The sequence below is a fragment of the Lynx canadensis genome, chromosome D4 (genome assembly GCF_007474595.2).
Source record: "Lynx canadensis isolate LIC74 chromosome D4, mLynCan4.pri.v2, whole genome shotgun sequence".
Lineage (NCBI taxonomy): Eukaryota > Metazoa > Chordata > Mammalia > Carnivora > Felidae > Lynx > Lynx canadensis.
This window is the reverse complement of record NC_044315.2, coordinates 2,830,491-2,856,411: the sequence shown is the minus strand read 5'-3', so window position 1 is coordinate 2,856,411 and position 25,921 is coordinate 2,830,491. Positions and strand designations below refer to the sequence as shown.

Here is a 25,921-nt window from a genome sequence, read left to right as displayed (position 1 = left end):
CTCATTGCCCGTGTTGTTGACTTGAACATCATGGACGTATTTTCTTGAAAAATCACAAAACTGAAAAAACAATCGTAACGTGATACCGTTTGCTGATTTGTGAATAGTTTTATCAGTCTCTTGGCTTTACAAGATCTCGGGGAGAGAGAGAGGTAATCTCTCGTATATGACTGTACATTGCTTGTAAATCTAAAGGCTGTGGGTTTGGGGAAGGGTTTGATTTAAATTTACTTCTTAAATTTTTTTTAATGTTTGTATATTTTTGAGAGAGAGAGAGAGAGAGAGAGAGAGAGAGCAAGTAGCATAGGGCCAGAGAGAGAGGGAGACACAGAATCTGAAGCAGGCTCCAGGCTCCGAACTGTCAACACAGAGCCGGACGTGTGGCTCGAACCCATGGATCGCGAGATCATGACCTGAGCCGAAGTCGGACGCCCAACCGACAGCCACCCGAGCGTCCCAATTTAAATTTATTTCTAAATTAAGGAACCCCCCCCTCCCAAGTTTTCCTAAGTTCTGGAAAATTCATTTGCTGTATAACGATAGGTGTTGCCCCCTTGTAGAGACACCTGCTACGACGCTTGAGGATATTATATACGAGGTTTGTTGTTTGAAGATAGTTCAACTCCATCTGGTTACCTGGGAGGAGAGCCTGGAAGGGCAGGAGCCGGGTGGGTTTGACTCACCTAGGAAACATCAAACTGTGTGAACAGCATAGTGTTAATTAATGAAGGGTGTGGGATTGAAAGACGGAGAAGGTGCCTGGGAACAGGAGCATTGAGAGCGTAGCATGTTGACTTAGACCTGCACGTGTCACCACCAAGCCTGCCGCTGATGCGGCTCCCGGCCACACAGAGCAGGGAGGCCCCTGCACACGAAGCCCCCGGGTCTGGGTTTACGCTGGGAGGCCTCCTGGCGGTGCTCGGATACCCACCTCAGGGTGCCCAACCCTTGGCTTTCTCTTTTGGTCACACAACAGCAAGGGACAATGGATATTTTCGTGACAGTTCCATTTTGAAACTACTTTAAATTTGGACGAGAAAGGCCCATAGAAATTGTGTCGCTTATGCTGCTGCCCACCTTAAAGTTCTGTCTGAGAGTCCAAGCCGGTTCGCCTGAGTGCACCTGGGGGCTGCCACGGGTCTTTGGCGGGTTCTGAGGCGATGTTTGCGTGCCCCACGCACGGGCCCACAGAGTGAGCAGCTTAGGAGGGAGAGATAGGCGTGAACGGGAGGGGGGTTGCTTCCTTTTTTTTTTTTTAATTCAAATTAGTTAACATACAGTGCAGTCTTGGCTTCAGGAGTAGAACCCAGTAATTCATCAATTACATACGACACCCAGTTCTCCTCCCCACAGATGCCCTCCTCAATGCCTGTCACCCATTTCGCCCACCCCATCAACCCTCAGTTTGTTCTCTGTATTTAAGAGTCTCTTATGGTTTGCCTCCCTCTCTGTTTTTATCTTATTTTTCCTTCCCTTCCCTTATGTTCATCTGTTTTGTTCCTTGAATTCCACATATAAGTGAAATCATATGGTATCTTTCTCTGACTTATCTTGCTTAGCATAATACCCTCCAGTTCCATCTACACTGTTGTAAATGGCAAGATTTCATTCTTTTTCATTGCTGAGTAGTATTCCAGTGTGTGTGTGTGTGTGTGTGTGTGTGTGTGTGTGTGTGTGTATACCACATCTTCTTTATCCATTCATCCATCGATGGACATTTGGGCTCTTTCCATACTTTGGCTATTGTTGATAGCACTGCTATAAACATTGGGGTGCATGTGCCCCTTCGAATCAACATTTTTGTACCCTTTGGATAAATACCTAGCAGTGCATTTGGTGGGTCGTAGAGTAGTTCTATTTTTAGTTTTTTGAGGAAGCTCCGCATTGTTTTCCACAGTGGCTGCACCAGTTTGCATGAGGGAGTCTGTTGCTAAGGAGTGCCGCTGGCCGCCGAGAGGGGCCTTCTAAAGGCCAGCACGGCCCGGAGGTTAGCCCTGACCCGGCCCGATGGACAGCTGCACCCTGTGGGCTAGCGACACGCCCCAGGGTCCCCAAGAGACGGGCCCTCCCTGTAGCACATTACACCGCAGACTCAAAACAGGGAAAGAAGTGAGCACATTTAGGACCAACCCCAGTGGCCACAGCAAGGATTGGGGAGCCCAGGTGAGGAGCTCACCTCGGGGGCTCACCTGAACACCGAGACAGGAATTGTGTGTCGGGTCCCTCGGGCGGCCACAGATTCCCGTCCACTCTTCCTGACAGTCCAAGTTACCGGCTGTTTGCAGGAGAGTCCAACAGCCCAGGAGCTACTGACTTTTCTCCTCCTGTGCGGGGCTGTGCTTCTCTCGGAATGAAGCCTTGTTTTTACGAGAGCTCTTTAAAAAACTATTTCGTTTCTCCCGTTTGTGAATCTGATGATATTTAGGGTGGTAGAAATGATTCGCTTTATTTATAAATGTTCTATTGCTCTTTATTGATGGTCTTTAGAAACTTCACTTTCTCTGAATCTTCTAAACTGTTATTTTTTCCACTTGCCTCAGTGTCTATAAAAATACCTTAAATCTGGGGCACCTGGGTGGCTCAGACGGTTGAGACTTCAGCTCAGGTCATGATCTTGCAGTTTGTGGGTTGGAGCCTCACATAGGGCTCGTTGCTGTCAGCCCGTCAACGCAGAGCCCGCTTCGGATCCTCTCTCCCCCTTTGTCCTCTGACCCTCCCCTGCTTGCGCTCTCCCCCAAAATCAATAAATATTAAAAAAATATTTAAAAAATACCTTAAATCTGCTTCGTCTCAGTGCTCTCCTCCTGTGACACCACGAGCAAGGGCATCGCTGAGCTCCTTCAGCACGGCCGCGGCACACGATCGCCGCGCGACTGATTGGATTCCGTTTTAATTCTAGATTAACGAATTGTTGTCTGATGTGCAGTGGAAACTTGAAAGTTGATTTTTTTAAAATGTTTTTTTGTTCATATTTGAGACAGAGAGAGACAGAGCATGAGCAGGGGAGGGGCAGAGAGAGAGGGAGACACAGAATCCGGAGCAGGCTCCAGGCTCCGAGCTGTCAGCACAGAGCCCCACGTGGGGCTCGAACTCATGGAGTGTGAGATCGCGACCTGAGCTGAAGTTGGACACTCAACCGACTGAGCCACCCAGGCGCCCTGAAAGTTGAATTTTGTTTTAATTGTTGAAAATCTCATAATGTGTGGCTTCCATGTAAATATCATCCAAGTGGTTTGAAAAACAGTTTAAGAAATTATTTTGAGATTAAGAGGCAAAATTATTAGTTTAGTCTACAAAGCGTACCATCTCTCTTTTTATGTGACACAAGTATAGCCAGTGTGTTATGTGCGTGTGCCCCGCACACCCACACACACTATACACACAGCATACACCACACTCACACCGCACCCCATACACGAACTTACCACACACCATTTACACACACACAACACACACAGACATACATCAGATGACTTGTGATGACTTTGGACAGGGGCTGTTTTCTTTCTTGTTAGAAAACAGTAAATGTCACGTTTCCAGAAATACCTGATCACTTCACTCGTTTTGTATTCGAGTCTAAGAGAGAACGGTTCTGGGGAAGATGAGCTGTTGCTCACGCTGGAATCCTGTAAGGAGTAGACGTGTGTCTTCCCCTCGTCTCCACTGCATTTCATCCCTGCGTGTCTGTCTTCTTTGTGAGGAACACAAGCCACGTGTTGTGTGCACACGGTCCTGGGAATGGAGGACGACGGGGGGCGGGGGGGGGGGGGGGGGACCGTGCAAGCCCACGGACAGTCTGGCTTTCGAGCCGGGAGCTCGTCCCCAGGGCGTGTGGCTCCGCAGCCTCACCTGGACACACCGCCTCCGCGCGGGGACACGGCCTGGGTGGAGCCCGGACGCCCGGACCCCGAGCCCCCTTGGGCCCCTCCGCGATGGGGCTCCAGACCTCCCCGTGCCCCCACGGGAGGCAGAGGGCATGCGTGGAGGCCCGGCCCCCATGGGAGCCGCTGCTGTCGCGGCATCCCCCGTCCCCGCGCCTCCAGTGAGCGGCCTGCACCGCGGTGTCCGGGCCTCGCTCGTCGGGGTGGACACGGCCGGGCCCAGACCCCAGAGCGCCGCTGCCCCGGAGGTCTGGTGGCTTCCGAGGAAGTACGGTGAGGACTCAGCCCTTTAAGTGAAAACTGTCAAGGACCAATGAGGTTAGATGGAATGATTTCGTTCAGAAGTCCGATGGCTTCGGATGAGATGGAGGGAAAAGACCAGTTGTGCGTATTTCCTGAGTAAAGAACAAAAAGCAAAATTTGCATTTCAGCGTAAACGTTCTGCAGTATGCAGTGAATAAGGAATATCTTCCGGGGGGCGGGGCTTAAGTACAGGGATGGCCTACCGAGCGGCTGGGGGGTCCCCCGTGGGGTGCGAGCACCTGACCGCTGGTCCCGCACGTGCGTAAGTACTGACTTCCAGTTGAGGCAGAATCACCACAAACTGTTCGTGCCTCCCCCCACCAGGGCCGGGACAGTGGCCGGGATGTGCCCCGTCTATGCCTCCCCCACCAGGGCTGCTGGAGCCCACATTACGAAATATCTCCTATAACCCTAGTTTTCAAAAAAAAAAAAAAAAAAAAAAAATTCTGTAATGGTCGTTGTATTTTCCCCGGGGCTTTTTCAGCATCTAGTGAGGCAAATATATATTTTCACCCTTTTTCTGTTAAATGGGGTGAGTCATTTATCTCCGTAACATACGTGTCTCAGCTTCCCGACTGAGCGCTCTCTGCCACCGGCTTTTGTGTACAGAGGTCCACCCGGTGCCTCGTCAGGAGACACACACGTTCCCGATCGGCCCTCGAGCTCGTCTCTTGCCCCCCAGGCCCCAATACTGCAGCCGCAGGAAACCAGCCGCTGGTTTCCCCCCAAACCAGCGGCCCCTCTGACCTTCGCTCAGTTCTTCCCGTCTGGGCCCTGCTCTCCACCCCGCCTTGGCCTTTATTCTAATGATGCTTTGGCAGCCTTCAGGACCCAGGGCTAAGGAGCTCTCCGTGAGGGCCCCAGGGCTCTGTGCATCCACAGAATGAACCCACCCCTGGGGCCCCTGAGGACCCAAGAGAAGTCAAAAGGCACCTGCCGTCAAGGAAGTCACTCCTGAGGGGGGTTCCGCATGTGACAAGGCCACCAGCCACAGCTGCGGGGACAGTGAGCCGCCAGCTCTTCCCAGGACCTCTCTGGGGACAGAGCCTGTGATCAGCAGGGCACAGTGGAGACGGCGGTCAGGTGACTGTGGGGCGCCGCGGAACGTGAGGGAGCAAAAGGTCAGGAGGGTCAGGACGGTCAGAGCAGAAGGTCGGGAGGGTGACCCGGGGCCTCTTTATGCGTAATTGGCCATTAAGAATGTAAGTCCAAAGAGGCACATTTTGGACTCTGTTCTGGTGAAAAAACATTCCTGGGTGATTATTCTTTCTGTGAACTGGCACGAACAGAACGCCCACCCAGAGTCCGCTAGAGCTGCTCTGCGGATGGGCAGCGTTATTAGCAGACCCGAGGATTCTCTTTAAAGCTAATTACAGGAAGCGTTCGGTAAGAGAAGCAGCTTTAGTGGGAGCTGTGAGTGGTCGTTATGGAGGTTAAATATCGTATAGCTTGACGTCAGCAGGACGTGTCCACACAGAGGGCTAAACTGAGCACGTCCGGGCGCCCCCACCTCCCGGGAGAGCCGGACTTAGGAAACAGAGCGGGGGAAGCAGACGCAGTGAGTGTTTCTGCGGCTCCCTTCGTCCCTTGCCTTGTGAGGGGATCGTCACTTCGAAGGAGGTTCGGGGCTATTTTCCAAAAGGAACGTATGATCCCCTCAAGCGGGAGAAGGTGCTGCATTTTAACGAGACAAAATTTCGGGGGCGCCTGGGTGGCTCCAGTGGGTCAGCGTCCGACTTCGGCTCAGTTCATGATCTCACGGTCCATGGGTTTGAGCCCCGAGTCGGGCTCTGTGCTGACTGCTCAGAGTCTGGAGCCGGCTTTGGATTCTGTGTCTCCCTCTCTCTCTCCCCCTCCCCTGCTCACATTCTCTCAAAACTAAATAAACATGAAAAGAAATTTAAAAAAAAGAAACCTAAAAAAATTAAAAAGACAAAGTTTTGTGTTCAGTAAGGTGCTGGTGGCCTGGGGGAGGGGCGAGCGGGCCTGGAACTAGCAGGAAAGGCTTCACGGAGGGCAGGGGTGTGTCCAGGGCCCCAGAGACTGACCAGATGTGTGCAGGAGGGGGCGGGGGGATGCCCAAGGAGGGAGAGTCGGAGCAAGAAATGCCTCGGAGGTGACAGTGGGCCCGGCGTCGGCCCAGAGAGGGGGAAGACGTTCCACTCAGACTGGCCCGGGTCAGAGGGACACGAGACATCAGCCACCTCCTGTTGGTGGCCGGGGCTGCGACCCCTTGGAATTGGGATGCTCCCCATCTACTGGAGGGGCCGGTCGGACGCTGTCCCTTCTGTCCCTCGGTGGCTCACTGGTGCCTGCAGAGCTGATCTCCTTCCTTACCAGGTGACAGTCCCGAGGGCGTGTGGCCCCCTCGTCCTTTTCTCTAAACTGACGTGTCTTCCTCGCTACTTCCTGCGTTGTCTGAGCCGCTCACATTCTAGCTGTGGACGACGCGGGAGAGACTCGGCTCACGGACAGAACCTGGTGGAATTGCGTTCGGGCGTGGCTCGGTGCATATTCTATTTTTAGAGTTCTGTCCTGTCCTGTGGAGAATTGGGGCCTTGGTTCACATGCACCTGCAATGGTGGGTTCGGCCATCTCTGCCCAAGACACAGCTGCTCCTTGTCTCGAGAAGGTGGGTAGGGCTTTCCTACGGCTCGTCTGCTGTGGCCCGAGCCACACTTCCTTTTATTAAAGGGCTCAACGGAGACTCACCTGTGCCACCCACCCTCCCCCCACTGCCTCCCGCAGGCCACCCCCGACTGCCGCGAGCAGCATCAGCTTCTGTCAGAATCGCGGTTGAGGAGCCAGCGGAACTGTCCCTGGGGGTTATGCCACCCCTCACACAACGCCCCATAACGGACGGGGGGTGGGGCGTGGATTCTGGTGCGTTCACACCAGGCAGCAACGTGCAGACGTTTATTTTTTAATTTTTTTATCTTTATTAATTTTGGGGGATGAGCACTGGGTGTTGTATGGAAACCAGTTTGACAATAAATTAGATTTAAAAAAATTTGAAAAAATAAGTATGTTTTTTAAATGTTTATTCATTTTTGAGAGAGAGAGAGAGAGAGTCAGAGCATGAGCAGGGAAGGGCAGAGAGAGAGGGGGACACAGAATCTGAAGCAGGCTCCAGGCTAAGAGCACAGAGCCTGACATGGGGCTTGAACCCACGGTCCATGAGATCATGACCTGAGCCAAAGGCGGATGCTCAACTGACTGAGCCACCCAGGTGTCCCAATTAACATTTTTTTTAATGTTTATTATTTATTTTTGAGAAAGAGAGATAGAACATGGGCAGGGGAGGGTTAGAGTGAGAGGGAGACAGAATCTGAAGCAGGCTCCAGGCTCTGAGCTGTGAGCACAGAGCCTGATGCGGGGCTCAAACCCATGAACCGTGGGAGATCACGACCTGTGCCGAAGTCAGATGCTTGACTGACTTAGCCACCTAAGTGCCCCAACATGCAGCCATTTAAAACAGAGAATTCGAGTCCTGTCATGGTTGACTGGAAAAGATTTTCACGAGAAACAGGAAGAAGAGCATGATGTAGCAACGTGTGTGCGACATGAGCCCATTCTCGGGACAGAGACAAGTACAAAAATGCCTGTACGTGCCCACGGTCATAGTGGGAGCCTCCAGCAGCCCGCCCGAGCCGTTCGTGGGCTTCGCGCAGAAAACCAGCAAGGGTACACAAAACTGAGCAACAGTCAACAACAGGATCTAGCGGTTGGTTGCACACGGACCACTCGTGCAGCCACAGCAGAATAAACGTTTTTGTCAAGGGCCCGCGGAACAGCCAACAAGGCAGACCCTACCTGGAGCTGTAGGACACATCTAAGCAAATTTAAAGGAATCGAAATCCAGAATGGATTCAAATTAGAAACTCATAAAGAAAGGCAACGGGAAAACCTCCCAACACTCGGAAATTAGGCAACAGGCCTATAAATAACAAAGGACAAAGGAGACATTTCAAAGGAGAGGGAACAATATACAGAATTGAATACAGATGAAGGCACAGCGTATGAAAGTTTGTGCGCTGCGCGTTCCGACAGAGCAGGGAGGGGCATTTATGGCACCGAATGCTTACGCTGGAAAAGAGAAAATGTCTCCAACCAATAATCTAAGAAAGAAGAACAAGACAAACGGAAAGAAAGCCGCAGGAAAGAAAGAACGCAGGTAAAGGCAGAAATCGATGAAGTGAAAAACAGGAAGTCAATAGGAAAAAAAAAATCAATGAAACATAAATCTGATTCTGTGAAAAAGAAAATCAATGAGATGGATAAGCCCAGCGAGACTGACCAAGATAAAAAGAGAGAAGGCCCAGGTCACCACCGGCGGGAACGAAACGGGGCTGTCTGGACAGATCCCAAGACGCCTTCCGAGCCAGCCCGGCCCTGTTCGCAGCCTTTCCAGGGCAGACGCAGCTGACGGCTGTGTCCTAGGAGCAAGGAGAGCTGGGCAGCTCCGGGCAAAGGGCCTGTGGCGCTGCGTGGACGCAAAGCCAGGCCCCCACACACAGTGCTGTCCAGTGCACCAGAGGCCCAGGACTGAGACCTGTGGCCCGGTGGGTCTGCAGGAAAGAAGGCTCTTGGCCCCCAGCGCACACAGGGAGCTGAGCGGACCCTCCGGGGCCATCCTGTCCAATAATCTGTTTGTTTATTTTGTGGGGGATGGGTGAAGAGAACCGGGGCCCCAGGGGAGAGATTGCATGTTCCGGGACCAAGCGGCTAGCTCAGGGTCAGAGTGAGGACAGCGGCGGTAAATGAGGACACGCTTGAATAAAAAGGGCTGGTCAGCTTTGCCTCCTTCACACAGCAGCTGTGACGCGGCTTTAGCTGCAACACCAGCATGTATTTCTGGAGTATTTCTTCCCCCTTTCCCTTCGGCTTTGAAAAGCAGATATGGCCAATCGCACTGCTGTGATTTTCAGATGAGACTGAGCACAGTGGTTTCCTTTGAAGCGAGCCCCGGTCATACTTCCTCCCTGTGACTCAGCGTCCTCGGCGTGCGCGAGACGGGTGACACATGCCTGCAGCCAGCATCTACAAGGGCTTCCTGGCTCCTTTGATAGAAGCCTATATGGCACTTGTGTTAGTATAATTTGCCCTGTGAGATGAAAGGTGAAGAGAGGAGGAAGCCTAGACGTGAGGGTTTGCTGTACCCAGATGGCTGACGTCCTCCCTGTCGGGCAGTGAAAAGAAACCGGACAAAGGAAACAGGAAAGCGGAAAGCAGGTGGTCACCTGTGTCAGTGCCCGCTTGTCCCCACAGGCTGTCCCGGGCGCCCGCCCACGTGCCCGCCGTGCAGGCACATGGCTGCTCGGCCGCTACAGCAGGTGCCCCGGGGCTCTGGGCAGGAGGGCCGCCTTTCACCTGCTGCTTCCCCGGGGTGCACGTGAGCCTCAGGACCCTCGTCTAAAGTGGGGGTGAGCACGGCGTTGTCCACGAGGGCCCCAGGGCAGTGAGACGAGTGAGCATTTGCAGGGTCGCCGGCCCCGGGCCTGCCAGGTGGCAGATGAGCGTTTCCTGTTCGGGCCGGCCGCGGCCCTCGTCCTGGAGTGCGGCTCAGTTGCCCAGAGCTCCAGGGGTCAGGGCCGGCCTCTGCCTTCCGTGGGAGAGGTCCGAGGTTCCTTTATCCGAGAAAGAGTTCTGTCATGGGACAGGGCCCTGACGGCAGCCCTGGTCACCGTGCCTCCTGACGCAGGTGCCTCTGCCCCACAAGGCCGCGAGTCGGGAAAGGCGCAGGGGACGAGCCCCCTTCCTGGCCCCTGCTTTGGGGCCACAGCAGTGGCGGCACAGGCCCGTCTCGGAGGGGAGTGAATGATTCTGTAGGAACCTGCAGCTGGCGTTGAAGGCGTCGGGAGGAAGCCGGCTGAATGGTGGGAGCAGACGTGGTCAGGGCGGGTGGGTCTGTGCGGCCGCAGCTGCGGGCGTTGGTAAAGAGCTTGCCAGCAGCGCCAGAAGCCAGAGAACAGAGCCGAGCTGTTAGAGGGCTTCCCGTGGCATTTATCATAATGCCAGGTTGTGCCAGAGGACTGATTATAAATGATCTTCATGTTTTGATGCCCTTGGTATTTTCCAAAGTTTTGTACGATGAACACACGTTATTTGCCAGGAAAAGCTGAGCATTAAAAATAATTGCAAGGGCTGTCTTAAAAGCAATGATCTTTTTTATTTTTTAATTTTTTAGTCAGTGCTCAGTAAACCATGCAAGCTTAAATGTTCAGATCAGTGAGCACATTTACATGCACGGGACGTCCACCCGGGCACCTGCCTAAGACCTAAAGCAGATTCCCAGGCCCCTCCAGGCTCCCTCAAGCCCGAACAGTCAGTAGGGTGTCCAGCATTCTGACCTTTGCCACCATCGATGAGTTTACATCCGTGACCTTTTAAATGAAAAAATCCTTACCAATATTGGTCATGTTAGTGCCGTTAGGTATGGCCGTTCCTTCAGTGTGGATAGTAACTTTCCAATACATTCCAAGCTATTTTAGTTGATGACATTTGAACCCTGACTGCGTGGGTAGTAGCACCTGTGTGGGTTCAGGAGCTCTGGTCCCCTCTGGTCCCCACTGGGGATTTGGAAGAGGTGAGGTTCACAAACCCGCCCCGGCCCTGGGTTCTCACAGGTGGTTAAGGGATGTTCTACCATGTCAGAAATGAGACTGGGGTAGGGGCATATTTATATTGATTTTATACCCCATATCGTATCTTCAACCCTGGCTGCCCAGAGAACAGTTCCTCCCATGTGGCCACCTCCCCAGTAGAATCTGAATCCGTCTAAGTCACTGGGGGTCGACTCCACAAGCAACAGAATCCTAGCAGGGCGATCATCGACTGTGACTGCAAATCCAGAAGTCTGTGCACAACTGGATGCCTTTGTGTACTTTTAGTTAATAGTGTTTGGCTTTCTTTTATGGAAGTGACACCTGCTGATTGCAGAAAGAGTAGAAAATAGAGAAAAGGAAAAGAAGAAATTAAACTCAAGCGTAATCACAGCCTTCCATGATGACTTTTATTAAAATTTCCCTGATTTTTTTCACCCTTTATTTTCATTTATGCAAAATTGAGATCAACCTCAGCGATTCTCCAAATCATTAAATATTATCAGAAGGCATGTTTTTTAACAGTTGCATGATATTCTATGCTATTAATGTATTATAACTTCCTTAAACATTGTCCTATTTTTGAACATTGAGGCTGTTTTTATTTACCATTATCAAAATTGAGAATTCGGTCACTCATTCATTCATTCAACAAATCGCACTGAGTTTACACTGTGTGTCTGGTTCTCAATACAATCAGGAATAAAAAAAGAGAGGTGGTCTTTTCTCTCCTGGAATTGATGTGGTGGTGAAGAAGTCAGCAACTAACCAAATAAACTAGTCAAACAGGCTTAAATAACTCATCAAGTAATTTAAAAATGCATCAATGCCCCCAAATAGCCAAAACTGAATCGATGAAGAAGAACGAAATTTGGGGGACTCACATTTTACGGACCAAAGTGTAGACACTTAGATCCGTGGAACAGAATTGAGAGACCAGGAGTAAGCCCATACATTTGTGGTCCGTTGATTCTTGAGAAGAGTGCCAGTGGAGAACTGTCTTTTCAGCAGATGGTGCGGGACAAGGGGATGTCCGCATGCAGAAGAATGAAGTTGGAGTCTTTCTTGCACCGTATAGGACAGTGAACTCAAAATGGATCAAAGTCCCGAATGTCAGAGCTACAAGCACAAAACTCATAGAAAACACACAAGGATTATTATTTGTGACTTTGGATTAGGCAGGGGTTTCTTAAATATGGCCCCACAAGCACAGGGAGCAGAAGGAAAATAGATAAATGGAACTCTATGAAAATGAGAAACTTAGCCACCAAAAAGCGCGGTCATGCTGAATGAAACGAGCCAGAGGTACATGACTTCATGGAGGGTCTAAAGTCCGAAGGTGAGCGGCAGTTGTCTGGATGGGGTGGGAGGAAGGTGCTCTGGATAACAGGGCACAGTGAGAAGGGTCTCGGAGGGATGGGGGTGGGGGCAGGACCTGTTCCGATTGTACATCGTTTCCCTGGATTGGGTGGAAGAGACAGGGCATTGAATTGTCAGTAACACGTCATTTATGAGGAGTAAAGTTCATTGTAAAAATTATGATATTCGGATAAATTACAAAATGCAAATGAATCACCCGTAACGGCATCCTGAGAGCTGGCAAAGAGGGAGGGGAAAGATGCTCTCCCACACCGTGAGCCGATGTGTCAGTTGGAACAAGTTTTATGAAAAGCCAATTGGAAATGCCTTTTGCAGGACCGTGCTGAGGATGTATAGTCCGTGTTCGGAGTACAGTATCTGTCACTCGTGGAGGTGATGCGTTAGCGTAATGCTGCTTGCTTAAACCCCACGCGGTCTCCTGTGTTTCTCACGGTAATCTCACCCTACTCTCGAAGAAACAGGCACTCAGAGTGTCCAGTGATTTGCTGAGGTTCGCCCCGGTGGTCAGCCACGAAGTGAGTCTGTAACCTAGGGCTGTGTGGGTCCCAAGTCCACTCTTGCCCGGCTAGCGAGCGAAATGCAGAAATCTGTGCACGTTTTTCAGGGCCTTGTTTTTGGCCCGACCAGCAAGTATGGTCTCATGCTTTTCCACGGACAGAAGACAGAGGAGTGAAATTGGAAGCCAGTGGTTTTCCTTGTTCACTTTTATACCAGTGCTTGACGCATCCAAGCGCCAAGGGTTGAGTTGTGGAATTATGGTATCCTTGCCTTAAAAGGGCGCATGCCAGTTGGTAGCATTCAGGCTCAGAGATTAGGTAGTTAACTCACAGAATACATATTCATCTTAGAATTATAAATAATCATTGGGAAACTCTAAGCATGTGGTTAAATGGGGAAAATGTCAACCCATTGACCTTGTAGGAAATGCACCTGTAGCCCCGGCCGCAGGTGACCTGTACCTGTGTCCAGGACGCTGCCCTAGATGGGGAAGAATTGGCCTCCAGGTAAACTGAGAGCAGATGTTGAAATTTATAGCTGTAGGGTTATAGGATACATGTTATTCCCTGAAAAGATTTTTTTTTTTTTTGAGATAATGACAGACATGCTCGTTGCAGATAGAATGTAGTTTTGCTCCTCTCTTCCTTTGCTGGGGTGAGCGTCCCCCCCCCCCTTTCCCACACTGCTCCTGAGCTGTCCGTGCGCACTCTCTCCCAGTCACTTGGACTAATTCAGCTACGGGGAAAGGCCTGTAGAACAGTCCTATCTGAATTCCAGAATAATTTCAGGGAAACACAGAGAATGTTGAAATATATTACGTATCAGGAACCAGCACAAATGGGTGCTAATAAGTGAAATAGAAAGTTAATAGAAAATTATGGTTCGTGAGCCTCCTGTGTGATCAAATGAAGTGTTATACGCTGTCTGCTTCTGATCACTGGAGGGACCGGAAAGCATCTCTAACCTCGTTAGCCTTGGAGAATGCGCCCAACACACATTTATTTTGTACCCATCACGTGTGAGGCGCTCGGAAAGCGGAGAGGGAGAAAGGCCCGGCCCTGCAGTCTTCTTGGTGACGGCATACAGACGGGTGCAGATTTGGGGACGATGGCACAGAGCACTAGCTCAGCACTTTGGAGGGGGCGCTGGGGTCTCAGGCGTTGACAGTCAGGGAGGGATGGCAGTGAGAGAGAGCCTTTAAAGGTTTAAATTTCCCCTGTTTTGAATCCCGGCAGCGTGACTTTCTTACCCGGTAAGTACCGAGCGTCCGGTATAACAGTGAAGGGGCACCGTGCACGCAGGCGTGGATTCCGTGGACGCAGAACACAGAACGTGCTCTCACGGGATAAGGAACACTATTGCCTTAGGCAGGGAGGGGCCCTTTCTCCGAGTCTGATCTTCGATGGGGATCACTGACGATTGGCATGGTTCGGGAAGGGGAGGAGGGAAGGAGTTGGGAGGGAAGGGAGCTTGCAGGCAAGGGAGCTCGCGTATTTCCCACAGGCCGTGGGACGCGTGGCACGGGTGGGGGTGGGGAGTTGGCAGGTGAAGCGACTTCACTGCTATTTATCCATCACACTGCTGGTGGACACTTGGTTTTCTTTCCAGTTTAGGGGTTTCATGAACAGTGCTACCGTGAGTACGTTTGTGCATTTATGTGGCGGGCAGATGGGTCCATCTCTGTCTCTCAGCGGAGATGCTGGGTCATGGGGAATGCACACGTCCAGCTTCGGGAGAAAACGCCGCACGAGTTTGCCCCAGTCGTCACTCCTGCCAGCACGTGCATTTACCCTGCCATCGATGACATCAGTAGGCTTTCCTATGTATCCGCCACTTGAAATTACCTTAAAGCGTAATGTGCAATTTGAACTAGTATTTTTCTAACACCCGCTCTGATGTCTGCAGTTAACCAGTGTTCTGCCCCAAAGGGGGCGATGTGGAGGAAGTAAGGGTGTCTCCTGGAGACTCTGAGCTTAAATCATTCATAAAACGGCCCCATTCAGAATCTTAGTCTGGATGTGCCCTAAGTGTTCAGCCGTGGGTTTATTGATAAACATTCGAGAAGGGGGCTCACATTGTCATTCTGTGCTGGCAGCGAGGCAATGAATGTTTTGTACACACAATTTCACACACTGACGCGTGAATAAAGCTCTACAAATGAAGTTGCTGGGTCAAAGGGAAACACGTTTTCCATTTCCATAGATACTTCCAAAGAGTCTTCCAGAAAGGTTTCACCAAATTACACACGCTAGAGGAACACGAGGGAGGGCCCTCACCCAGTGTGACTGCTCAGCTGGGTGGAAAATTATCTTTTTGTTTGGCATTTATTTTAATTGCTCTGATCGCTAGTCTTTACGGACACATTGGTCAGCTATTTATCTTCCTCCGTAAATTTCCGGTTCGTTTCCTTGCCCATTTTTTTTTTTTTTCTCTTGAGTGGATGCGCTTCCTTAATGACTCATAGAAACTCTTTGGGTAGTCTGGTCATTAATTTTTTCCCCCGGTTAAATTTATTGCATTTTTCCTAATCATGATGTTTATGTCGCTTGTCTTTTCTTATAAATAATTTATCAGTTTTCTTGGGTTTACCTTATGGCCTTTGAGTTTTAGGTCGTGTTACAGAAATAGTATTCTGGGTTTTCTTATAATGCTTTTGTAAGTTTGTTCCTTAGCTTGAGCTCGTTAATCCTTCCGAGATTTATTTTCGGGGATGGGGTAAGGAGAGCCTGCCTCGTGTGAACAGCACACGGCGTACCCGACCTTACTGAGCAGCATGGGCTCTTGTGAGCCCATCACGTACTCAACGTTTATTGGCCCCTTATCTTTTCATCAGTGATTCCCACAGATACATCTGCCCTTTTCTTCTCCACCCCTTTGAGACAGGGAAGCTCTCCCGTGAGAGAAAAAGCTGGTTTTTTTTTAACTTTGCTTCTTTTCCGGCTTGTATCTTGCTAGGACCTGTACCCCCACCCCACTCTCCGTATGCCTTGTGATGCAGACGGTGATTGTCCTCCTTGTAAGGGACAAGGAGTTAGTGATTTCTCTAGAGCAGATCACATCTAAGGAAGGGCCATGTGAGACTGACTAGAAGCCATTGCACGCGTATTCCAGACCTCCGAGCTAGATACTTCGACTGACACCGAGGCCCCCTGCTCCAAGGAATAACACCTGGGCCCTTGTCTTTGTTCTGACTGGTTCCTGGATGCCTGAGGGGACATGTGCACCAGGCCACCATCTAGTGGAAACCCCCAGATCCAGAATAAAGATAAGACTCCCTCATTTCCCTTCTGAGTCTCCTGGATGCTCTGTCTGTATCTCTCCATACGTGTTCACTAAACTCAGCCCTCGCTTCCTGCTGGCTTGGGTTTGATTTCCATCCTTTGTGCAGCCCAGGGCCCTCTTGGCTGGTCCCGTGGGAGCCCCTCGGGGTCCCCGGCCTCTCCCGCATCACCGCACTCCGTGCAGGGTTGTTCCCAAGTCAGCTTCATGGAGTTATCACTGGTTCTTTGTCATTTTCACCTTCCTCGGAAATTTAGTTGCGTTCTTCAAAGTCTTCCTTTATGATTACACGTTGGAATTAACTTTTCATGCAGTGGGAAAAAAATCCTGTTGAGACTTCATGTGGCATCCCACTAAGATGGTAGATTAATTTGGGGGAGAATTGGCATGCTTTTAGTATGGAATCTTGCAGCCCAAAACCATGATACGTCTGCTCACATACGTGAGCCTTCTTTTATTTATTCATCCTTCATGAAAGGTTTTCTTCAATTTAGCTCTGCACGTTTCTTAAGCTTATTTCGTGTTTTGTTTCCTACGATTGTGAGTGAGTTACTCTCCTGGTTATATCCCTGGTTTATTTTGCTGGCCTTTGCCTGGGAGAGAATCTGCTCTGTCTTTTCAGTGTTGTCTTTGTGACCTCATGTGACTTACACAACTTATTCTTAACCAGTGTGAAAGCTTTGACTTTTAATTGGTGGGTTCGGTCAATCGTGATTATTACGATTACTGAGATGTTTGGGCCCATTACTGATGTTTCAATTTATATTTTTCTGTGTCTTTTATTTGTGCATTTTCTGATTTCCTCCTTCTCCTTTCTGCTGGCTGGAATGATTTTACTTGTTTCCTCCTTCTGTTCTCTAGCAGTTTTGGCAGGGAGGGGGTCAGTCATCCTGGTTTTTACAGTGTTTTACAATTTGTTTTGAGAGAGAGAGAGGGCACAAGTGAGCGAGGGGCAGAGAGAGAAAGAGAGACAGAGAGAGAGAGAAGCAGGGCTCACCCGACTCCGGGCTCAAGCTCAGGAACCAGAGATCATGACCTGAACTGAAATCAGATGCTTAACTGACCAAGCCACCCAGGCGCCCCAGGGTTTTACAATTTTTTGCACGCGTGTAACGTACATTGTTTTTGCTGCTATGGTTAATCAGTTCTGTGCTGCCTCCACAAGACACAGTGGTGCCCAACGTGCCCAGTGTGTCCAGCGTGCATTTCCTGATTTCCCCCTTCTTCTCCCTGGCTCCAGCCTCTGTTTGTGTCTGCCCTGGCCAGCTGAGTCGGGGTCTTCTGAGATTTCGTTCCCTGTCGCTGTAAAACAGATGTTTAAAGTTACACATCAATAATTATTAAGCATCAGATGTACCTGTGACTCTTGTTGATTCTTTCCTTATTCTTTTTCTCCTAGCCCACATCCTCCTGTGTTTTGTATTCATTGTTCTTCTGGAATAATTCTTTCAGGGAGTGTCTGTGGGTGGTTAGCTTTCTGAGTCCTGGCTTTGTCTTCCCACTTGAATGCCAGTTTGGGTGGATGTAAGATTCTCAGCTCAATACTTCTCTTCCGACTTCCTGAGCGGACAGGAGAACTCTCTGTGAGTAGCCGGTGTCTCTTCCCCTCACGGAGCACTCACAGGATATCTCTGTCTGGGTCCTTTTGTCCTGAAACGCAGCTTCCGTGCATCCACAAGTGGGTCTTTTCATCTTTCTTCTATGAGCCTTGAAAATATAGACACTCCCGTCTCCCTCCAACACTGAACATTTCATTCTCTTTGCTCTTGAATTATTTTCTTCCCCCCTGTTTTTGTCTCTCCTTTTACTGGAACTCCTATGATGCAGATGCAGGAAGTTTCAGATCCAGACTCCAAGACTTTACACTTTCTTTTGTGAGTCTATCTTTCAGTCCCACTGGGAGGTTTTCTCTGGTTTGGGGAGGTTTTCTGAGTCCCATTGTTCAGTTTTCATAATTCTTTGTGCATCTCTGGAGCCCATTGATTGAGTTTTCTGTTTATACCTGCAATTCGATAGACTTTCTCTCTGCTGGTGAAAACCAGATTAGAAGTACAATGGAAAAATCAAAATGTCATCCTCACTGGTAACCAAAATTAAAAAAAAAAGTGTGTTGGAATACGTTGGAGAAGAAAAGTACAGGGTAAATGCCATAAAAACCACAAAGTCTTCCTAAAGGCAATAAATAACATCTAAAATGGAGACACTCCAACGATTATGGATAAAAAGCTCAACGGCAAATATAAGTTCTTCTCAAGGTAATATGAAATCTCAAATAGAAGCCAGTTTTTGAGTGGTGGAGGGATTTCAGGACATGATTTTAAAGTTCTTCAGGAAAAATGTACACAAAAGATGTGGGATTGACACACGAAGTATAACAGAATAGAGCTCCGGTAGAGATCCACACAGAAAATAAGAATTTAATATACCACGAAGTTGGCACATCGCTGCAGAAAGACTTGGATGAACTACTAGGTCAGTGGCAGTGGTGTAGATCACAGTCCCTCTGGAGGCCAACTTTATTAACTCACGCCGCGTCCTGTACAGACAAGTGAATTCCAAATAGGTTAAAAAGCCAAATGGAAAGCATTACCGAAAACACTTAAAGAAGTGAATGCGTAGATAAATCATAAATCAATGTTGTGAAATACAATTTAGGGGAATATCGTGACCTTCTCGTGCAAGACAGGACCCTCCAGAGCCATACAGAAAATGACAGACGTGTGGTTACAGGAATTGGTACAGTGTTTACTGCAGTAACAGTTTGTGTTAGGTAAAATGCCGACACCATCAAACGAGAAATGACTGAATGGGAGATTATCATCCCCTTAGTCTATAATAGAAAGATAAGGAATATAATAGGAAACTGGGCCCAAGATCAAAGCAGTTAGTTAATGGAAAAATGGGTGAAAATGGCCAACACACATGCGAGATGAATCACACTGCCTTATAGACATCAGGGAAATGCACATCGGAACGAGGATGAGATACTTTTGCGCGTGATAGAGATTCGGAGATCGATGCTGTATCGTGTTATGAGGGGTAGAAATAAGTTTCCTTAAACATTGATGGTAAGAGGGCGGATTGCTGCAGACCTGGGGGGCATGATTCAGGTCTGTGACACTCGTAGTGACCCTCACCTAGCACTCCAGTGTGGCAGTGGTGGTAATCCTGTGACTTCCTGGAGTTGGTCATGGTCTTCATGTAGCTTCGGGACAGCTGCCGTGGTTGTATTCACACAATGCTGACAGCGGTAGGGGCAGTGACGTGGCTGGTGGTGGTGGCGGTACTTACATTACACACGACTGCCGGGGTGGCGGTTGTGGTTCCGTAAATGCGATGGTCATGGTGCTCACAGAATTCCATATTGTTGGTTGTGGTCCATATGTAACTGTGACGGTGTTGGAGGTATTCACGTAATTCGACGACACTGCGGTTTCCACACAACTGTGTTAGTGGAGGGATGCACGTTCGTCACGGTGTTGACAGAATTGTGCAGTGCAGCGCACTGGTGGTATCCACAAAACCTCAACATTGGTGGTAGTGGTGTTCATATAGTTCTCCTACCATGGTGGTGGTATTTGTCATGGTGGTCACATATGCCTGCTGTGGTGGTCATGATATTCCATACCTGCAATGGGGTGGCCGTGATGGCATTCAGATGTCACTGTGGTGTCGGTCGTGGCGTCTCCATAACCCTGTGGTGTTGTCATGGTAGTACATAACTTTATGATCATATTTCTGGTAGTCTTCCCTTAGCCACATCTTGGCTAGCTAGTCACATAGCTCTAGAAGCCGGTCATGGTGTCCATGTGGCTCTTTCATGGTGCTGGTGTTCGTTGCGCATAACCTGCAACTGTGGTACTTGCATTTCTGTGACTCTGTGACATTGCTGGTGTTGTTGCTTTGACTCTGTGATGTGGGTCGTGGTATTCACATACCACCATGATGGTGGTGGAGGTTATGTGCACATGGTCTGTGAAGCTCAGCATGGTGTTCCTACAACCCTGCAACACTTATTTGTCATGGCATTAGCGCGACTGCACAGAGTTGATGGTGACAGTCATTGCATCTTGTGACAGTGGTGATGGTATAACTCAGACAACCCTGTGACTTGGTCGTGGTGTCTACATAACTCTATGACGATGGTGGTGTTGGCATTAGCACATCACTTTGAGATCATGCTAGTGATATTCATGTAAATCTGCAGCTTTAGTTAGGAGAATCACATAACCCTCCTGGTTGGTGGCCATGGTATTCACAAGGCTCCGCAACAGTGGTGGTGGCAGTGTTTGCATGGCTCTGTGACAGTGGTCGTGGTGTTCATGTATCTCTGTGATGGCCATGGTGGTAGTATTCTCCTAGCTCTGCCTTGGTGGCTGTGGGATTCAGATAATTCTACACGGCAGTAGTAGTGATCTTCACAAAGCACTGAGATGGTGTTGGGTGTGCTAATCCTGTAACTCTGCAAAGTCCATCATGGCCTTCTTGTAACTCAGAAATGGTGGTCATGGTGTTCACACAATCTTTCAGGGCTGGTGTGGCCTTCGCATAACCCTGTGATGGTGGTTCTGGTATCCATATAACTGTGAGGCTGTTAGTTGTAGTCATATAACTCTGTGATGTTGGTGACAGTATTCACAGACCTCTTCAATAAATTTGATCACCTTCCCATAAATCTGAGATGCTATTGGTGGGGTGTTCAGATAATTGCAGTGGTGCTTGGGGGGGGCATTTGTGGTGTTGGTGGTATTTGCATAATTCTGTAGTGGTGGTGGTCGTATATTTACATAGCTGCAGTGGTGGTGTGGGGATACATGTACTGCTGCAAAGCCAGGCGTGCTATCCATATAACTCTGTGATGATCATCGTAGTACTGATGTAACTCTGTGATGTCGGTGGATTTGGTATACACGTAGCTCTGCAAGTTTTGTCCCAGGAACACATAACTATGAGACTGGATGTGGCATTCACATAATTCTGTGATGTTTGTGATCACGGCACTTATATATCACCATGATGTTGCTGGTGGTATTCACATAACTGTGATGGTGTTCATGGTATTCCCATTTCTCGGTGGTGGTGGTGGTGGTGGTGGTGGTGGTGTAGTCACATAACTACAATGGTGGTTGTGGTATTTAATAGCTCTTGACGGTGGGCATGATATTCAGCTATCTGCAGTGGTTCTTGTCACAGTCACACGTCTGCAATGATGGTCATGGGGTCTTCCCATGAGTCTGCAATTGCGGGTGTGAAATTGTGTAACTCTGTATCTTTGAAAGGTAGTGGTGTTGTTATCGACACCGTTCTGCCACTTTGGTCATATTAATGACTTCACTTTGTAACATTGCTGATGGTGGTATTCTCATAACCCTGGGATATCTGGGACACTGTTGTGGTGTCCCCGTGCTGTGACAGTGATGGATGTGGCAGTCCTGCAACTCAGCAAAGTGGGTTGTGGTCTTCACACATTTGAGCGATGGTGATAGCAATATTCACATAACCCTGCCGTGGTGGCGGTGGCGTTCACACAACCATAACAGCAGTGGCGGTGCTCCCACAACCCTGCAGTGTTGTTCCTGCTTCTCATGTAACTTGGGACATCACTGCGGTATTCACGCGGCCCTGTGATGGGATGTGGTATTCGTGTAACTCTGTGCTTTGGTGGTGGTAACAGTCACGTAGTCCCATGGTGTTGGTCCTGGTCCACAGGTAGGTCTGTGATGTTGGTCAGTGTAATCACGTGCCTCTGCAATGCTGGTGGTGGTCTGATTCGTGTGGCTCTACGACGTTGTTCATGGTATCCTCCTGACCACCGTGGTGGTGGTGTTCCAACAACCGTGTGATGTGGTGGTGGCGGTGACATCACAGAGCCACCCAATGGTTGGAACAGTAGTTACATTTTATGGGTACAGAGGCTCAGGCTCAGAGAATTTTAAAGTTTCGCTTCGAGTTACATAACAAGATATGACAGAGTCAGGCTCCAATTCAGGTTTTCTGAATAATTCAAATGCAGTCTTTTCTGTGATACACCATGAGGTCTCTTCCTGCGAAGTCTAATTTTAAAGGCATTGGTATAAAACATCTGTCCTTCAAACTCCCCAGGGCTTTGGAACACAAATATTGTATCTCTACCGTGCTAGTTGTTTATCTACAGCTTTCGTTATGTCCATATATTTACATACACACATGCACTTACATGTGTGAAACTGATTAAAAATTTAGCTACAAATTTAGATGTGTAAATTAGAACTTCTGAAAGTTTGTGTTATATAATGCAGGAGAGGGCTTTCTGGTAAGCCAAAAGAAAGCAACTATGAGGGTAATGTATAGTTTGTTCATGGAACCCAAAGTATATTTATTAAATAATGAAGTTTACCATTGGTTGAAATGTTGGTATTATAGCGTTTTCATTACTTCTTTAAAAATGATAAGCCTCTAGGCCCTCGTAAAGGGCTAGAAATACGATGGTGGGATGTTGGGCTCTGAGTGGTGGTTACACGCAGGTACGTGTTTCGGCAATAATTGAATTCTGCATTTAAGACTTGTGCGGTTGACGGTACATGTTACAACGCAACACAAATTTTTAAAAATGTACCTCTAACTAAAATGAAAATACTAATGGAACTCAGAAGAGTCAAGTCTAGTACCGACATAGGCACTGAGGTTAGTTTCGTAAGGGTGTGGGTTATTGCTTTTACAGAAGATAACAAAGTCTCATGATGTACATAAAATGAGATCTAGGAAATATATATGGCTTTCCAAAACGCCCTTTACACAGTTAAGAACTGTCTCTTCGTCTCAGTCCCCAGGGCTCATGATTTACGTTTTCTTCCCCTTCCAGTACTTGGGGTGCATTGAAGTTCTCCGCTCAATGAGGTCTCTTGACTTCAGTACAAGAACACAGATTACCAGGTAAGCCCTCTCGAATGTGGACTCCCGTGAATTTACTTTGGAAAGGAATTATTTCAGAGTTTGCAGCCTAGAAATTTCCGAGGGAAACTTTGCCCCTTGAGTGCTGGTGACGGTGACAGGGAGGGTATTCAGGATTCCCAAGTGTTCGTCCCCACCTGTGATGCATGTCTCTGACATGAGCACCCTCGGGGACACTCCCTGCTCCTTCCAAGCTCTCTTTATAATGAAGCTTCAGACATGCGTGGTGCTTGTGATTGTTCCTTTACACACGAAGCCCTAATACAAGCTTGGTATTTTAAAGTGTACTCAACTGTGTTCTTTCTTTCCAAAGAGAAAAATGTATCAGGAGAGAATTTTCAACTGTATACACAGGGAATAAAATGCGTGGATTGGAGGCAGAAACATTCATGGCGGTAGTAGTTTAAGAAGCAGTTGGTTCTTTGAGGGGGTCAGCGATTTTGAGCAGGGGTATGTATCCTCCACCGTCAACTAGATTCTAAGCTTCCTGAGAGCCAGTTCTGTATTTAAGCATTGTTTTTAATGAAATCGTAACCTTTTAGAGCTTATACCTTTAAAACATGTTGGTTTGGAGTCACCTGGAAGAGGAAAACTGGAAAGTCAGGAGGGTTCATGAAATGGCACATTTCTGTGGGTGACCTTAGCTTGCTTTGGTATTTGTAGAATTACTTGATCTAAATAGTGACCTCAGAAAATGCCTCATGTTTATGGCAGTCAAGTCACTGTATTGTCTGTCTTTGGGTTAGCAAGCCAAAGTCTAACGTTCGAGCTTTAGAAAGTAATTATTTGTAGTAATAGCTGTAAATGATGCACACGCTTTAATTGTGGCAAATACTGGAATGATATGTCTTCCTCACGGAAGAAATCTGTGTTCAAAAGAAGGGATGTTTCTGTCCCTCCTGAAGCGGCTCAAGACACGCGTGGTGGGGACACAGCAGCATTGTAAACTGCACTCAGGGAAGAATCGTGTCCATCGATCTGCACAGGATGGCCTACGGGCCTTGCCGAGGCAGAGGGGCGGTACCGTGCAGTGGGAGCGTTCCGGAAACCAGCGGGAGCATTTGCGGAGCGAACCGTCTGTCCCACGCACCAAGTGTCAGGTGCAGGCGGCACGCTGGGCAGGGCGCTCTGGCCGCGTCTGGGCCACGGGAACACACGCCTGTTCACCTTCTCGTGGTGGTGGCGGTTTCGTTAGAGAGAACTGTTGGCTATTTCTGCCGAATTCCTGTAACAGATCCTGCCCCTTCTGAGATGCTTTCGTATCGTTTAAATTCTCTGGATGTATTTATTGAGCTCTGCACGTGCAGCATGCCGGCTGCCGTGGGCTGTCCTTCCTGGCCTCCCGGTGTGGGGACGCAGACCTGGGGACCAGCGGTGGGTGGTGGAGGGGGGTGAACAGTCCCTGTGTGCCCTTGATCGGGGTCCCGGCACTCTCTGGGGGGGAGGTAGTGAGGACACTGCGGGAGGAAACTGCAGAACAGATATGGGTGGATTTGGACGAGTAGGTGTCTTTCTCGATCCCATTCCATTTAGACGCTGGCAAAGGCTGGCGGCGTAATGGGCTGAGGGGGGTGCCGTGCTGGGACTCAGGAAACTTGGTGAATTCTGGTTGCACCAGAACAGCCTTGGCTTTACCAGGCTTTTTTAAAACTACGTGTGCTTGTCTGCACGATGCTTTCTGCCTCTTGCCTTGCTTTTATATCACATGACACGGTCCTTATTTTAGGTAATAGCTGGAGACCCCTTGAAGGAAACTGACAAATCGATGTCAGAAAGAAGCCTTTGCCTCCCGGAGAGGAATGTCCAGCAGTGTCCTGCAGGTGGGCACACGTTGGAGCTGCTGAGGCCCCTGGGGTCTTTGAGTGCTCACCAGGCCAGTGACTGCTCTCTCCCGCCATGGTTTTCTCTTAATACTAAAGGCAGTCTCGGAAGGTTGCCAGAAAATGTGAGGTTGTGGTTAGGTTTTATTAAATAGGCTCTAGGAAGTTGTGTTTCCAAAGGCTCCCCAGACATCACGAAAAAATATTTGTCTGTCTATATACATATATATGTGTGTGTATACACATTATATATATATATGCACACACACACACACACACACATATATGTGTGTGTGTGTGTGTGTATAAAGCTTATTTATTTATTTTGAGACAGAGTGTGTGAGCATGAGCTGGGGAGGGGAAGAGAGAGAGAGAGAGGATCCCAAGCAGGCTCCAAGCTGTCAGTGCGGAGCCCGATGTGGGGCTCGATCTCACAATTGGCAAGATCACGACCTGAGACAAAATCAACAGTCAGATGCTTAACCGACTGAGCCACCCAGGCGCCCCAAAATTTTCTCAAGCAAGTAACCAGCCACTCACTACGCCTCTGTTCCACTGTTTCAAGTTTTGGATGTAAGCGTCTTTGGAGGCTCTGGCGGCCAAACCACGCGTCCTTTTGTTGGGGTCAATGTAGTTTTGTGCTGTTCCGTCTGAGTTGAGGTGGATCGTCATGCCTTCGGTAGAGTCACCCGTGGGTTCCCGACCTCTTACTGGTAGATAACTTCTACAACTATCCCAGAAGTTGCCATCGACTCTGAGTTGCAGTGGTGGCTGTTAATCACCTTGTACCCCTAACGCTTTGGGCAGAGCCTTGGGGACTGCCTACCGCATTGAGGGACGTCCTGTCCTGTACGTGGAGCCCCCCTCTGCCATTTACCACTCGTGTGGAAAGGCATACAGGCATAATGCCCACATCAGTGGCTGTTGTGGGAAATCGGGTGCCCAGTGGGCGGGGCCTACAAAGTGTACCACACAGCCCCTGAGGGGCGTCAGTGAGGGTCTCCAGTTGGTGTCACCGAGGTGGACAGTTGGCGGGGGGTCCCAAGCAGGGAGGACCCAGCTCCCCGGCTGGGCATCAATCAGAGAGCTCTGTTTTCATCTGCCACTGGTTTCCAAACGAGGTTATGGTGGCCAGCGGTGGTGGGCACCCACTGTCCCAGCGAGTTGCCTGCCTGGCCTGAGCCCGACCTTCAGATGACCGCGCGAGGGGACCACATCGTGTGCCTCC

General features: G+C 49.2%; 1 protein-coding gene across 1 annotated transcript in view; it reads left to right on the top strand.

Annotated features, from left to right (window-relative positions):
- Nucleotides 1-25,921, top strand: part of SHC3 (SHC adaptor protein 3) — a 97,310-nt gene that overhangs the window by 2,447 nt on the left and 68,942 nt on the right. The window contains exon 2 of the mRNA XM_030293413.1: nt 22,785-22,855. Coding sequence (XP_030149273.1) covers nt 22,785-22,855 — 71 coding nt within the window. The remainder of the gene's footprint in view (nt 1-22,784; nt 22,856-25,921) is intronic.